Source organism: Xiphophorus couchianus, chromosome 9 (assembly GCF_001444195.1).
Source record: "Xiphophorus couchianus chromosome 9, X_couchianus-1.0, whole genome shotgun sequence".
NCBI classification, from domain to species: Eukaryota; Metazoa; Chordata; class Actinopteri; order Cyprinodontiformes; family Poeciliidae; genus Xiphophorus; species Xiphophorus couchianus.
The window spans coordinates 11,531,367-11,545,657 of record NC_040236.1 but is presented as its reverse complement, the minus strand read 5'-3'; the positions used below and the strand labels follow the sequence as shown (position 1 = coordinate 11,545,657).

Below are 14,291 nucleotides of genomic sequence, written 5' to 3'. Positions count from 1 at the left end.
ATAAATGGGTATTTTGGTACAATAATTGGGTTTGTTGGTATTTAGTTAGTAGCTTAATGGGAAATTATTTTTTGTGGTGTGTTTGCCTTTTTAACTACCACGTTTTCTAAGAGTCGTGAGACCGTTAACTTAGGACTTAAAAACAATGTCTGGTTTTGACTTGGCTAAAAGTATTTTTCAGAATAGAAATATGTCGTCAGGATGACAAAGGTGCAGAATATACAACCCAAATATGTAGCATGTATACAAAGGCCACAGAGACTGTTTTTTAACTGATAAAAATAAGCATTTTAAATTATTTTAATGATAAGTTGTGCCTTCAATTATTAATAATTATTAATTCACACTGTCAAATAAGTACAGTGTCCTTGAATGATGTGGATTTGTTCTGCTCTACTATTACAGCCATGACAGTTTTCACTTTAAATCTGTCTTTTAACGTGTTACATTGAATAATTTTCTGGGCTTATGTGGGGTTATCTGGTTCTCCTTAAATATTAGTGAGGAATATTATTCAAGGATTAATGTGAGTTCTGCCAACATCTCGGCTATTTCATTCTCTAGCGATTTGTTTGACATATCTGAAGTGGAGAGACACTTTTGAAGCTACTCACCTTAACATCATGTCAGTGTGCGCTCTTCTCCCAAAGCAAGAAGTGCCATCTATAGGCATAGATTGATCATTTGAACCTTTCAGACTGTTTTGGGAAAGTTCTTCATTTTGTCTTCATCAATACTTGTCTGCATTTTGTTTTTTAATACCTGAGATGAGTCATTTTTGCACAAACTTCTTTCGGACTGCGTTTCCTTATCAATCCATTAGGAATCTCCTGCTGATTTTTCTGGCAAGTACTCCTTTCTTTTATCTGCTATTATACTGGTCGTCTGTCTTGGGAAGGGACCCAAAGACTCATTCCTTCAAATATCCAAGTCTGTCACTCAGAACTTAGTGACTTTTCCTTTCCTGCCTCAAAGTAAGGCCGGTTCTGAGGGCTACTGCTCAGACTCCTTCAACCGAGCGATAAGTAGCTGGCCCCTTTTGACAGCTTGCTTAATGAGAGCCTGAGACCCAGAGAGAGAGAGAGAGTGACTGATGTTTCCAATCAGATGGGAGGTCAACTGGATCAGAACAGATGTGAAAGGAGAGAACTTCAACCTCTCTCTTGGAGCAGATAGAAATCATATAACTTGGCTGATTCCTTCACAAAAGGTTTTTAAAAGTTTGAATAAACCTAGAGCTTAATCTCTTGAACAACAATATGGATGATGTCAGGATCATCAGCTGTTTGGTTTTTTAAAATTGTTTTTTATGTTTTGGAGTTATTAAATATTGTTACTGTAGTTTCACCTATATGCCAATACGCAGATCGGTAGGCAGTTTGGGTATAAGAAGTGCCTTGCCCAGGGGAACACCGACATGTGGCTGGAAGAAGCTGAAGTGAAACCTACAACCTTTCGATCATAAGACAACTACTCAGTTGCCCCAGTTTGTGTGTGTAGTTTATCCACTTAGATCAGTGTTTATTTTTCTGCACCTGGTTTCCTTTGTGTCTCATTCACAGCTGTTCCAAATCCCCCTGATCAATTCATGTGTTCATATTGTGATACTTCACTTTAAATTGGGTTCCTAAGGTTTGCTTTGGTTGTCTCTTGACTGACATTCCAACACGTAGAACTACTGAGATTAATGGTGAAAAAAAAGTCAAAGTGGCATAAAATTATATAATTAAGTAAAAAAAAACTTTTACTACTCTTATTAGTTTTCCTCTAAACGTATCAAGTATTTAATTAACTGTCATCGTTATGAGTACATTGTCTGGCTTCTTAATTTGCTTCTCAACACTGATGCTGAGAAAACACTGGGTACTTTTCACTCTTGTCACATAACATGATCTCTGGTTAGTGACATTTTTAATTATTTACCTCTAGATGCTTTCTAGCACCCACAAGCTGTGTGAGAAGTAGCCTTATGCATCTTTAACTCAGACACTTTGTTTAGTAGAAGAACTCTGAAATATGTTCATAGAAGTTCAATCCATGTTACCAGAAATATTTTTGAAGGACTTTATGTACTTTGGAAACTGTCCATCACTTCAGTGTTTCCAAATGCAAACAAGACAAGCATCTCTCAAAAGACAATAAAATAATGCAAGAGGAGTATCAGCTTGGACAAAAGTAACCTGTTTTCAATTTTCACACAAGCTAAGCCCTACTTGGAACATAAACCCATATGGGAAAACTGAAACACTTGAGTTAAAACAGCACATCTGCCTTTGTTGTATAAATAAATACTGCAGGCTAATTTCTGTCCCGCTTCTTGCTCGTAATTAGCTTCCTGGAAATTAGGTGTCTTTTGCGATTTTGGTTATGTAATTATTTCTCCCACTAATTAGCAAAAAGGGGGGCTGATTTGTGCATTGCATGCCGTGAAATAATGCACGATGTTTCAACAGCCTTCATCCACACATAACATTTTGTCGTGTAAATTATACACATGCGTGTTTCGGGAGTTGTAAGTTTTTTCTTTGAATATTGTGCTTTGAAGGCAGATGGAGGTGTGCTTGCGTGCCTCCTTGTGGAGTGAGTGCGTCAGCACTGGAGGAGGCTGCGGAGGGATGGGTGGTTGGCAAACAGGAAAGAGGAGCACGCTATAAGAGGAGCATTAGCCGGGAGACGCGTCAAAACATTTAGCCGAGAGAGGAGGGGAGGGGGAGACACGCTGGAGAGCGCTCACAATGAAGACCTGAATTGTCTTTAATGTTTTGTTTTGTTTGTTTTTTTGTTTGTTTGTTTTTTCCTTACATTCAATATCTTGTTTATTACAGAACGGCACAAAACTATTAGGACGCAGTGAGGATTCGACACCTTTTCTATAAAGTTCGGTCCGGCGTCGCGCTCCTGGGGCGCTTCTGAGTCAAATCCTGGATAAGCGCGGCGGGAGGAAAAGTGTCAGTTTCCGCACCTGAGAGGAGGAAAGCTCCACTCTGTCTGCTCCTTCTGGGAAACCCTGCCCCAAAATCTATTCTGCCGCTTCTGATGTGAACTGCCCCGGTCCGACAAGCTGCTTCCCCCTGCCCGCTGCAAGTGAGGAGAAGCGCACAGATCCGCTAAGGGAAGGATCGGCGACCGACTGTGTGCTCAATATGTACCAGGGGCATTTACAGGTAAGAAGCCAGACTCTGCATGTTGTCCAGCATGACGGAGCACACGGGATCACTTCTTCCTGCAGCCCAGTTTATATCTAAGGTATTTTGTTTATGTCATGGAGGAAAGTTAGGCTTGCTTTGTGTTCTTGTTCTGATAGAGCAAATATTTTAATTACTAATTCCCCATCAAATCAGTTGGTCGTGTATTCCGGATCGATAGTTCACAGTGCATGTCTAAAACACGTGCAGAAGCATGAAAAAGGTTAACAACACCGTGGCATGTTTGAGGTTACTTTACAGAGATATCAATTTAGCAAGACCCAAGAACACAGATTTTGACGTCATCTGGTCTGACGTCAAAACTGTAAACAGCAAAATGTGTTTTGTGTCCAGAGTCCCCAATATCTAAAACCGATTTGCAAGAATCGTGACAAAAGCAGATATTAAAAACTGCATTGTCATGCCTCAGCTTCTTAAGTTGACGTAAAGATTTTAAATGATCAGCTGTTTATATGCTGATGATAATTATAACACAAAACAACACTCAAGTGTTTATTACTAAAAGTCCCCTTGAACTCCAGAAGCCTGATAGTTCATAGAGAGACTCCTGCTCCTAGACAGCTGATTATGTAATACTTGCTTGCTACTGAGACACACCAAAGTGTTATAGTTCATCACACTGATGTAAGGGGATTAATTAGAAATGCTTTTAAATGTGACCAGATGCGGATTTTCATCTAAATTATATGTTTTCCATGTTTCATTCGTGCTTTGAGTGTCACACACTCCGTGTTTCCCATAACATGCATGCAAGTCATAACGGCTCCGTACAATTTTAACATGTCAGAATCCAGTTCAGCCTTTGTGCGAAACAAATTCAGCAAAAATAAATGCGAATGAAAAGTGAATGCTCTATTTGTAATTAGAATGAAAACATTCGTCCTGGTGTCACTTTTGACTGTGAGTCAAATGCAGAACTGTGAGCATGCATAAAATATCAACACGAGGTGAAACTTTGAGTTTTCCCATCAAATCTATTCTGAATATAATCTGGAAGGAATGAGATTGTACATTTTAAGATAGTTGAGTCTCCTGGCATTGATAAAGTAATTTTTTTTGTTAGATTAATAAAAGTAAATAATATGCACACTATTTTCTGCAGGTTAGAGTGCATGCATTTAAAAACGAAGGGTTTTCCTTCAATTACAAAAATGTTAATTGCAATATCTACTTTGCATGTATATTATGCATGGAAAAAAATAAAACATTAAATGATTGTTGAACACAAAAAAATATTAATCTGAACTTGTTTCCCTTGTTGATTTGACCTCTGAATGAAAGCCTGTGGCATAAATAATTGAGAAATGTGCCTCTCTATTGCTTGGAATTTTAAATGTTGTTCCTACATAGACTACTGGTGCATGACTCAGTTTTTCATAGCTTGAGCTATCAGATTTTCTTCCCTGAAGTTCCTACGCTTTGGAAGTGCATCTTTGTTGCAAAGTTACCAGTTAACAAGATTTGGCTGTTTGGTCATTGCAGCTCGTGATGCTTTAAGATAAGGGCGTCCGGTTTCAATCTGATTCGTTTTATACCGCTAACTCCCTCAGTTTTACCACATTTACCTCTTATGCAGTTCTGAATGATCTGCATACAACGATCAAGTATTGGATGGATCAATTTATCTTGGCGTGAGCTCAGTCTCATGAAAGAGGCCAAACCTCCATCAAGGTTGGCTTGTGTGGATCAATTCCACATGTACAGCGTCATAGTTTGGCATGATCGGTGTTGCCTGGCAGAAACACAATGCTGGGCTCTTCTCCTCTATTTTTTAAGCCATTCTATTTCCTCCAAATGCATCCACATGCCCCTTTTGTTATTGTTTTGTTGTCATGCATGTAGTCATTGTCTGCCTTCTCTAAGGGAGAAAATTACTTACTGTATCCGGTGTTGGAATAGATTCGTACACTTAAAGATAAGCAGTCCAAAGGTGTGGATGTCATTCAGCCTCGTTTCTCTTTGTGTGAGCATGGAACTGGATATTCTGTGAGGCGAGCTGACTCAGCACAGCTGTTCTTCTGTCAAACAAAACAGACATCATTGTTAGTTTGGTTGCGTGGTTTGTTTTGATGCTATTCATCAAAAAAAGAGAGAAAAAAACTTTAAGACTTTATTTCTTCTTCTTATACATCATCCTCCTATAATGTGTGGAACTGCCACAGCAGCTTTTCTGTGTTGGCATTCATGTTTACTGTAGATCCAATTAAGGTTGCACTGGTAGTGTTTATGTAATAGACACCGTGCCGTAATAGGAGTGATACTCTGGTGCCTTCAGATATTTGGACTGTTAAGCACAACATTATTACATAATTTGATTATCATATTCAAACTGCTGCAGGGAAGATCTTGGACGGATACAAATGCTGATAAGAAGTAGATCAAGTCTCTTAAGGTCCCAGTCATTTGCATTACTATTTTATTATGCTGCTGATTTATTTTTGCAGTTTGATCTGCCGGGTCAAACACTGTTTATAGATTTCCCTCCAGTCAATTATGGTTCAACAGAACTTTTCTTTTTGTTGTTTGTTTTTTAAACTACATTTTTTGTATAGCTATTTGTTTCTGTGCTACAGACACTTGAAGCAATCTGGTGCATTAATGGTTTTCTGCATCTTTGGAGGGTTCTGTTATTTTAGAATGCATTTAATGTGAGTAATCAGATGTGAAAAATGTTACAGTTCTAAATGTAAAAAATATAAATAAAAAGCACCGAGCGAGCAGGATCTCACAAAGGTTTATGGAAATATGTTTCTGACCATACTGCTGCATGGTTTCATAAATTATTGTGTATCGGGTCATAACTTGCTACCAACCTTGTATTTAGTTTGCCTATTTTTCCACCAAAAGAGAAACATTAAATATTTATCCATCGAATTAAAGTCTAAAATCTGTGAAAGCTTAAAGATTTAAAGGGCTAGTGTTGCATTGATTTTAAAACACAGTCTATGCACAAAACACTGGCTTTAGCTGAGGAGTGAAAACTGAACTGTAACTGCAGAAAACCATGACCTTTACAGCATATTTTAAATTGAACTTGATGGAGTGGTAATGCTAACAGAGTTACTGTAGTGAGGAGGAGTTGAAAGGTTAATTGAAATGAAGCCATACAGAGTGAAGCCAATCCTATGGGAGTCAGATTAAAAACCTACATCCAGCTGGAAGCAAATGAGCCACAATTCATCTCCGAGGTTCTTTGAATGTCCTCTCAGCTTTGTGCAATAATACCTTAAAATAAACAACTCTGATCTTCACAGTAGTGTTATTTACATGATGAGCTTAAACAGAGCACAGCTGGCCCTGGTGTGCCATAAACTGCACTTAATTATCTGGTAAACAAAACACAAAAGTTGGTCCTAAAAGTTCCTCTACTTACATATTTTAATGCAGGAATTTTTATTCTTAAAGTTGAAAGAGTAGCGCTTGCAGTATTTTAATATTTGTGTCCATTACCACACATTGACTCACTCGGTGTGCACACATACATTTGTCTTTGTGGGGGACTTGTTAATGATTATATATGCCTTTCTCTTCATATTAAGCTTGACTATATCACCTTTTTCTTTGCTTTAATTATAGCAATAAAATCTGAGTCTTAATGTCTTAATGATCAGAGGTGCTCCTACATTGTTGTTTGTGTGTACAGGAGTTGTTTGAAGGCATGAAGGGAGCGTTTATACAGCAGAGACAATCAGCTGCAGCTTAATGAAGTCACTTCTGTCTTTTAATTACATGAGAATATTTCACCGTCTGATTATTTAAACAAAATCAGGATTTTACCAAAAAGTCTTGTAGTAATTTTAAGGAATCTGACATAAAAAATATAGAGTTATTGGTAAACCTTTTACACTTGCTTTGCTTGTAAATAATAGCAGCATAATTGAGAGTTTAGCCACATTAAAATACTGTTTGCGTGAGCAAACAGACAAGGGCAGAATTAAACATACTGAAAACACACATATAATAGTCATGAACTTCTTCAACATGCGTCAGAAGTTAATGCAAACATGACGGCTGTGAAAAGTTTATGAAAGATTGTTGTCATTAATTCTCTACACACCTACAAATTATTTGAGATTGGAGCTCCAGTCACAATTATGCTGTTTCTCCAACCTGAGGTTGTTTAGATGGGTAAGATACTAACACTATCCTACAATTCCTTTTTAATTAATAATTAGCAAATCCAACATGGTGTCTGTGTATGTGGGCAATATATTGCATAAAATGTAGTGTGATAGACTCTTTGCCATGTAAAACTAATCCCCCATTTAGATCTTGCTAACATGTGATGTTAGTGATGGGATTAAAAGGATAGGATCAGACCTCCTGGTGCATCCTGGTGCCATGTATTTCAGATGACATTATATATTAAATGAAACTCTCTTCTTTAGTGCTACATTATCAATTCTAATACAACTTAGAAACCGTTTATAAAACACTAGTGTTCAGGAAACACTATGATTGCTCAACTGAATGTCAAGGAATTGATTTGGTCTAAACTGAGACACAAAAACTGTGTGGTAGATTTTATAAAGACAAAGCCTGTGTTTTAAAAATGATCTAATTATGTGTAGAACAACAATTCACTGCTTAGCACGTCACCATCTCTGCTGGAGAATTTCCTCTGGGTACGTTTCTGCTTCACACCCGTTACCACCGCTGCCCTACGAGCCCCCATGCGGAGAGGCCCCCTGAGCTACTGTATAAGAGTCACATTTTCTTCCTCTTACAAAAGTAGGACAAGCTCCAGCATCTTTGTCACCGGGAGCAGAGGGCCGTGCCGAAGAAGGAGCTGTTCATCCATCTCTCCTGCCCAACCCATTCATAACAGCCATTCTCCAACCGGGAATGAATTTGCTCCAGAAACAAGGCGTCTGAGGGCGTGAGAGTAGAAAGCATGGAGTTGCTTCTCAAGGGAGACATAAGCTCTCATGGATGAGAGCTGGTCATAAACAAATACGCCCTTCACTGGTGCCAGATGTAAGCAAAACAGCTCTTCTCTGAGGGGCTGATTTATTGTAACCTCAGTAATTACCTACCATCAACTTTTAATGCAGATTTAACCTCTTGGATTGTTTTCTTTGTCAATAATCATTGTCCCTTGTGGAGTAACAGAAATCACTTTATTGTTTAATTTGGTATATTTTTGAAACTATTCCAAAACTGTGAAAATACAGTTAGCATTTTATTATTATATCATGTAGCTTTTCAATGTGTGTGCTAAAGCAACTTCTCAAATCAGTCCGTGTCAGGAAAAAATAGAAGATACTCACAACTTTTCTATTTCTATTATTTATCACCTTAGCTGAATCTCTGTTTTTGTTCCTGTGTAATTTGCTCATAATGAATTTTAGGACTGGGCATGAAATTAATTTGTATTTTCACATTGCCAAAAAATTGAATTATTTGTTTTCTTGTCAAACAAATGTACAATGAGCAACAGTCTTGATAACTGCTCAGTCATTTTAACTCAACTCAGTTCTGATTGGGCTGCCTACTCGTCTTGGAAACCTGCACAAAAGGTGACCATGCAGACTAACTGCAGCTAGTAGATGTAACACAATAAAATTATTATTTTCTTTGGAGTGAAAGAAAACATTGTTGAATTGAAGCATGGTTCAATTCCACTAAGATCCTTGCTTTCACAACTTTATTGAAAAATGGAACACAATCTGGAAACCCTCAGAAATTTATATTTCTAACTAGATAAGCCAGAAAAAACTCCCTTTTGTCTACACACCTTCTTGTACTTACCTGTTGACAGTCAAAACTGAGGTTTGGGGTTGTTGCAAAGTAATCTAAATTACTTAATTACCAGCTCCAGGTCGCTCATCAGACATGGGGACTATTCTTCAGAATTTGTTTTGTTCTGTTTTTATACAAATTTTGCTTGCAGAGAGTCAATATTCAAATGAGCATACCTTTTTTTTTTTACTGCCAAACCTGCCAGGTTTGACATTATTAGAAAACCCAGAATGCACACTTTTCTTGTTTTGTTGTGGCCAGTCACAAAAATAAAAACAATACAATTTGACTTTGTATGCTTACCTGCAGAGATGTCTTATTTTTAAATGATTAGGAATGTGGAACTCATTAATTTTAATTTACGAATTCAAAATTTTGAAAACAGTGAAGCTAAAATTTGTCTCCTTATTGATAAAATTCACAAAACCATACAAAAACTACATAAGGATACTGTAGGTTTGGCCCCCTGCTGCTACAGAGATCCTAGATTGGTTATACTTCAGGCCTGCTCTGCTTTTTGTTTGTTTCTGAATGAAGAAAATGATTAATTTTCTTGACTTTGACCCCAGCTGTTATCCTGCCTGTGATTCAAAAACATTTTTGCTTTAAATGACTTACAGGCTCAAGTAAAATCAAATCTGTAATCAGGGACAGCTTTACTTATCAAGCTGCAGGCCAATATGAATCTTTGTTAATGGTTAAATGAATAGATAAAATGCAGCTTTTATCTGTATCCTACATTATTTTTGACTTCTATTTAAATGTGTTTTGTAGCTCCTATGGGATATGTATCTTCTTCCTTTGCAAACTCCCAACTTTTTTATGAGAACATAAAGTGGCGAGTATCACTTTCAGCATAAACAGCAGCTCTTCTTCCCCAAGCCAGTGATTATGTCAGATAATTGCATAGGACAAAAACTATGGTTTGCATAATATTTCAGAAATTAGCATGCACTCATTAACAGCCCTCTCAGCAGTAGTCATATTTTCAGGTTCTTGCTAGAGTATTGACCAAACACCACCCTGCTTTTGAGAAAATATATTAAAACATAAAGGAAAGGTGGCTTATTTACTTCAGATTAATTTATAAAACTGCTACATGGTCACTTATTTGTGTGAGGCTGTAGTGAAAACAACAACCTTTGATGTTATTTTTACACATTTAATTAAAGGAGGGTTTAATAATGAATAGATTTACATCACCATTCTCATCTGAGTCGTCTGTTAGGTGAAGCTGGAAAGCAAAGGAGGTCATAAAGATGAAATTGTAACACGCTACTTTCACTTGTTCAAGTCTAAATCAAGCAGCTCAGAGGGAGAATAGCGAGGCTTTTCTATAAATACATTTTCTACAGTTAAATTCCCAAGCAGAGGTTAAAAGCTGGGCTTTCAGAGCAGAGCTTAAACGAGAGATGTATCTTTGTTCGAAGGTACACCAGCTTAAAGGTTTGATGGCAGGAAAGCTTTTAAGCCATACAGAGGAGAAGGAACAGTTCCACAGGCCACAATCTGACTCTGAATATGTGCTACACCTTATGCTTGTTGAGGTTTAAATATAACATGTGTCAGAGTTTTCCCAAATGTACAGGTGTGCCTGCATGTAGCTGTGGGTATGCATTCAAATGTCTGGAGCTTCGGTGTGCCAGAGAGGAGGTCAAAAGGCCCAATGGCTTTCTTCTTGCTAGCAAAGCAAATAATTATATGTGCATAAGTTACTGGGCGAAAAAGAAAAAAAAAAAGAGTCTTTCTCCACAATCTTTTTGCAAGTTCAGTTTTTTCAAGTGGGTTGTCACTTTTTGACTGCATTTCTCACAAAGCTTGGTCCAGTTTTAGGCTGCAGAGAGGAACAAGTTGACAAGCACTAATAATCACAATTATGAGGCACTTTGGAGAGCTTAGGGGTTCAACATCTGGGGCTAAAGAAATCAGGAGCATCCTGCAATACTATATAACCAAACAGTGACTGTCAGGAATCTGTTTTGAAATTGGTATCTACTGTATATCTATCTATAGCAGACAGTGGGGGGGACAAACAAGACTGTCTCAGGCAGAGAATAGAAGTTGTGTCCTCTGACACACCTTCTGATTAGTCCGCTGCCCGAGTAAAGAATTAAATACTTGGTGTACTATACCAAGGAGATGAAAATACACGGCCTCAATCTATTCCTCTGCTCCATGTCAGGCAGCCTCTCCATCACGTTGCTATAAAGTAGCGTCATAAAGCAACTGTCACCTGAGGAACATGCCTCACTTCACTCTCCAATCTAATTTTACCTGCAGCTGGACCTCTCATCTCTCTGTCCTCTGTTCTTATGATGCTAACAAACTTAGCAGTTTCTATCAGAGACCTGTTGTGTGTCTTTCGAAGTGGAAGTTCAAACTAAAACCGCTCCGACAGGTGATGTTTGGAGGATGGTACAGGGTAATGACTTCACTGTTTGGTAGCTTGCTTAAGATTGACATTACTACAACGTCACTTCCACCCACAGGTGGTCTGCTGCTGAGTTTCTCTGCAGGTTAGCCAAAGAAACTGAGATGTTAGGGTTAATTAACTCGGACATAGCAGCAGTTTGAATTAGTTCTTGATGTACTGTAGCACAGGAAGCAAAAAAGTAGTAAAAAAATAATCTTTCTGTATGATTTTGATATTTAATTTAATTACTTCACAAACTAATAGATTGAGACCATTAAAATAGGTTGAGAAAATATTTGATAAATATTCCTAGAGTCTTTTCTAATGAGGAAAATTGGAGAATTTAAAGTATGGAGCAGACAGAAGGTAGAAGAAGGAAAAATAAGACTAAAAAAGAATGAATCATGTCTTTAAATGGTAAATTTGTATAATTTGTTGTTATTAGAATACTGTGTTTGGGGGCACATCAGATATTATCTTGTCATAAGACCAGGCAGAGGCAGCGCAGTAGCTGGCCTGTCTAAATCCACTGCTTTGCTTCTTAGTGTAGAGAAAGTCTTTCAAAAACTGTACCTTTTTAAAAATGGAAATGTTTTGACTTGATATATTATCTATTTCTTTTTATTTGCTGTATCATTCGTCAAAAATGTTTGTAGCTAATTGTGAACTGCAAATGCTATTAAATTCATAACAACGTCATAGTGTTGTATCCGAATGGAAGTAAAAGAAAAAGTAGTAGTTGCTCACTCTCTGTTCTAGTTACTGAAGGCCTGAAAACCGATAACCTGAAACAACATAATACATCCTTCAGACATTCAACAACTTCAACCCAAGGCTGCCTGCTCTGAGCAGGACTCTCATAACAGAAGCAATCATTTCATGGCTTTAAGCACAAGAGAAAACAAAAATAAAATACTACAACTCTTTGAACAGAATGTCTTCCAGCAACAGTTTGAGATTCTTGTTTAGATCTGAAATTAGCTTGCAGGACTCACAGAACTGTAGGATTAAAGTTTAGAGAGGTGAGAGATAGAGAAGAGAGAAAGCTACAGTGAAAAAACACCACTTTAGACAAAATCTCCCGGAGTCCCTTTCTTACGGTGGCCGCCGTACTTTCTTCTTTAATATAAGCTTATGTAAGGTTTTTCCATGAATGTTAATATCTTATTGTGAAATATGTGAAGTTCTATATCTTTTTCTTTAGGATAGAAAGGCACCACAAACCTATGATATAAACAGAAACTTTCCGTATGTAGGAAAGAAATAAAAATACATCCTAATTTGGACTATTTCTGAGTTATTATCGAAGGTAATAAGTCATGTGACAGTTTTAAATTTGTCTCTGTTGTGCTGGTTGTCTGAATGGTTTAAAGGGCTGCTTTCAGTTCCATCTTAGCCTTAACGGACATAAACGTGCAGTACAAAAAAAAAAAAAGAAAGATTTTCAATCAGTATTTGGAGGGCTCCGTACATTAGTACAAAAACCTGTTCTGTGATGATTTGATTTATTAAGTTTAATGACATATCCACACCAACCTGGTGATATTGTGTCTTCCTTATATTGATAAGAATTGGCTAAACATCCATATGGCATATTTCTTATTAGAAAATACTTTTTTGTTAAAGAAACAATATATTATGTGACTATACTGAGATATTTTGAGTGGTGTTGCAGATGCTGTTAGGCGTCATCCACATATGTTGATTCCTTTCAGAGTGAAAAAGCTCTTTGTGTTTCAGAAAAGTGCTTTAAAATTCCTTTGTTTGCTATAAAAATCTATCAAAACTTAGTTATATTTGTTTCAGACTCTCAAGAGTTTCACATTTTCCCACTCTAAAATATAACGATTTCTGGCCTCTTAACTTTTAAAATTATGATGAACACACTTTTAGAGCAGCTCCTCATGAAAAAGTGACAGGCGTCTCACACATAGAGCAGCACCAACTAGAAGTGTCTGGATTGATGACTGGATGGAAATAAACCACCAGTGGAGATAATGAAGCACACTCCACTTCTATTTACCCACCTCTATTTTGGCCTGATGAAAATTTCCCTCCATTTTTTCTGTTTACATGTGAATATTACTGGGTCAGACTGCACATCAAAACCATAGAAATGCAAAACAAGCAACTGAGTAGGACTTAGTCGCCAAAATTCATTTGAGAATTTAGAGAAAATGTTTAGCCTGTTTCCAGTTAATGGATAAGTAAGCTCTTGAGATAAGTGTTGTATGTCTGTGGTACCTAAAGCAGACCAGCAGTCAGAGCTGTTTTTCTCAAGCGTTGCTGTGCTGGTTTTGTTTCCGATGGTAGAAGAGAGAAAATAATTTTATAAAGTCACTGAAAGGTGTCTAAAATGTACACAGCTTACAAAAATGTCATTTAACATCTTCCACAGAGAATATTTTAAGACTATTTTGTCCTTATCATCGCTATCAGAATTATTGTTTATTCCTACTGCAGAGGATTGATACATTTTTCCTCTGTATAGCTTCATTTAAATTCACAGAAAGTTGTTGAGTAGCCCTCTGTAACCTTTCTGCTTTCAGGATTTTTCCTCATTCGAACTCAGGAATACTTTCATGTCAATTAAAGCATATCCTTCAGCTATCGTTTGCAGACAGGCTGCCAAAGGAAAGGTCAGTGAAAGACTTAATGATAGAGAGAAAAATAAAGCAACTGACAAAATACCAGAGTGTCAGATGTGATTTATTGGCTGCTGTTTTTATTGTTCTCATGTTTTGTTTTAGTACCTTTAAAGATTTTTGCTGGAAGTGAACATTTGTAGATTTTTTTTATATGAATCACTGCAAGAAAGTTTTAATAATCCAAAACTCTGATTAAATAAAACTTAAATTGTATCTGATATCATGCCTTTGGAAAAAGACAGAAGTGTTCTGTAATATTTTTAATGCAAAATTCTGAAAAAG

General features: G+C 37.1%; 1 protein-coding gene across 3 annotated transcripts in view; it reads left to right on the top strand.

Moving 5' to 3' along the window:
* Positions 1-2,628: 2,628 nt before the first annotated feature.
* pex5la (peroxisomal biogenesis factor 5-like a) overlaps positions 2,629-14,291 on the top strand; it is an 81,075-nt gene continuing 69,412 nt past the window's right edge. For all 3 annotated transcript variants that reach the window (XM_028027202.1, XM_028027201.1, XM_028027200.1), the window contains exon 1: positions 2,629-3,164. In XM_028027202.1, coding sequence (XP_027883003.1) covers positions 3,144-3,164 — 21 coding nt within the window. In that variant the 5' untranslated portion in view covers positions 2,629-3,143. The remainder of the gene's footprint in view (positions 3,165-14,291) is intronic.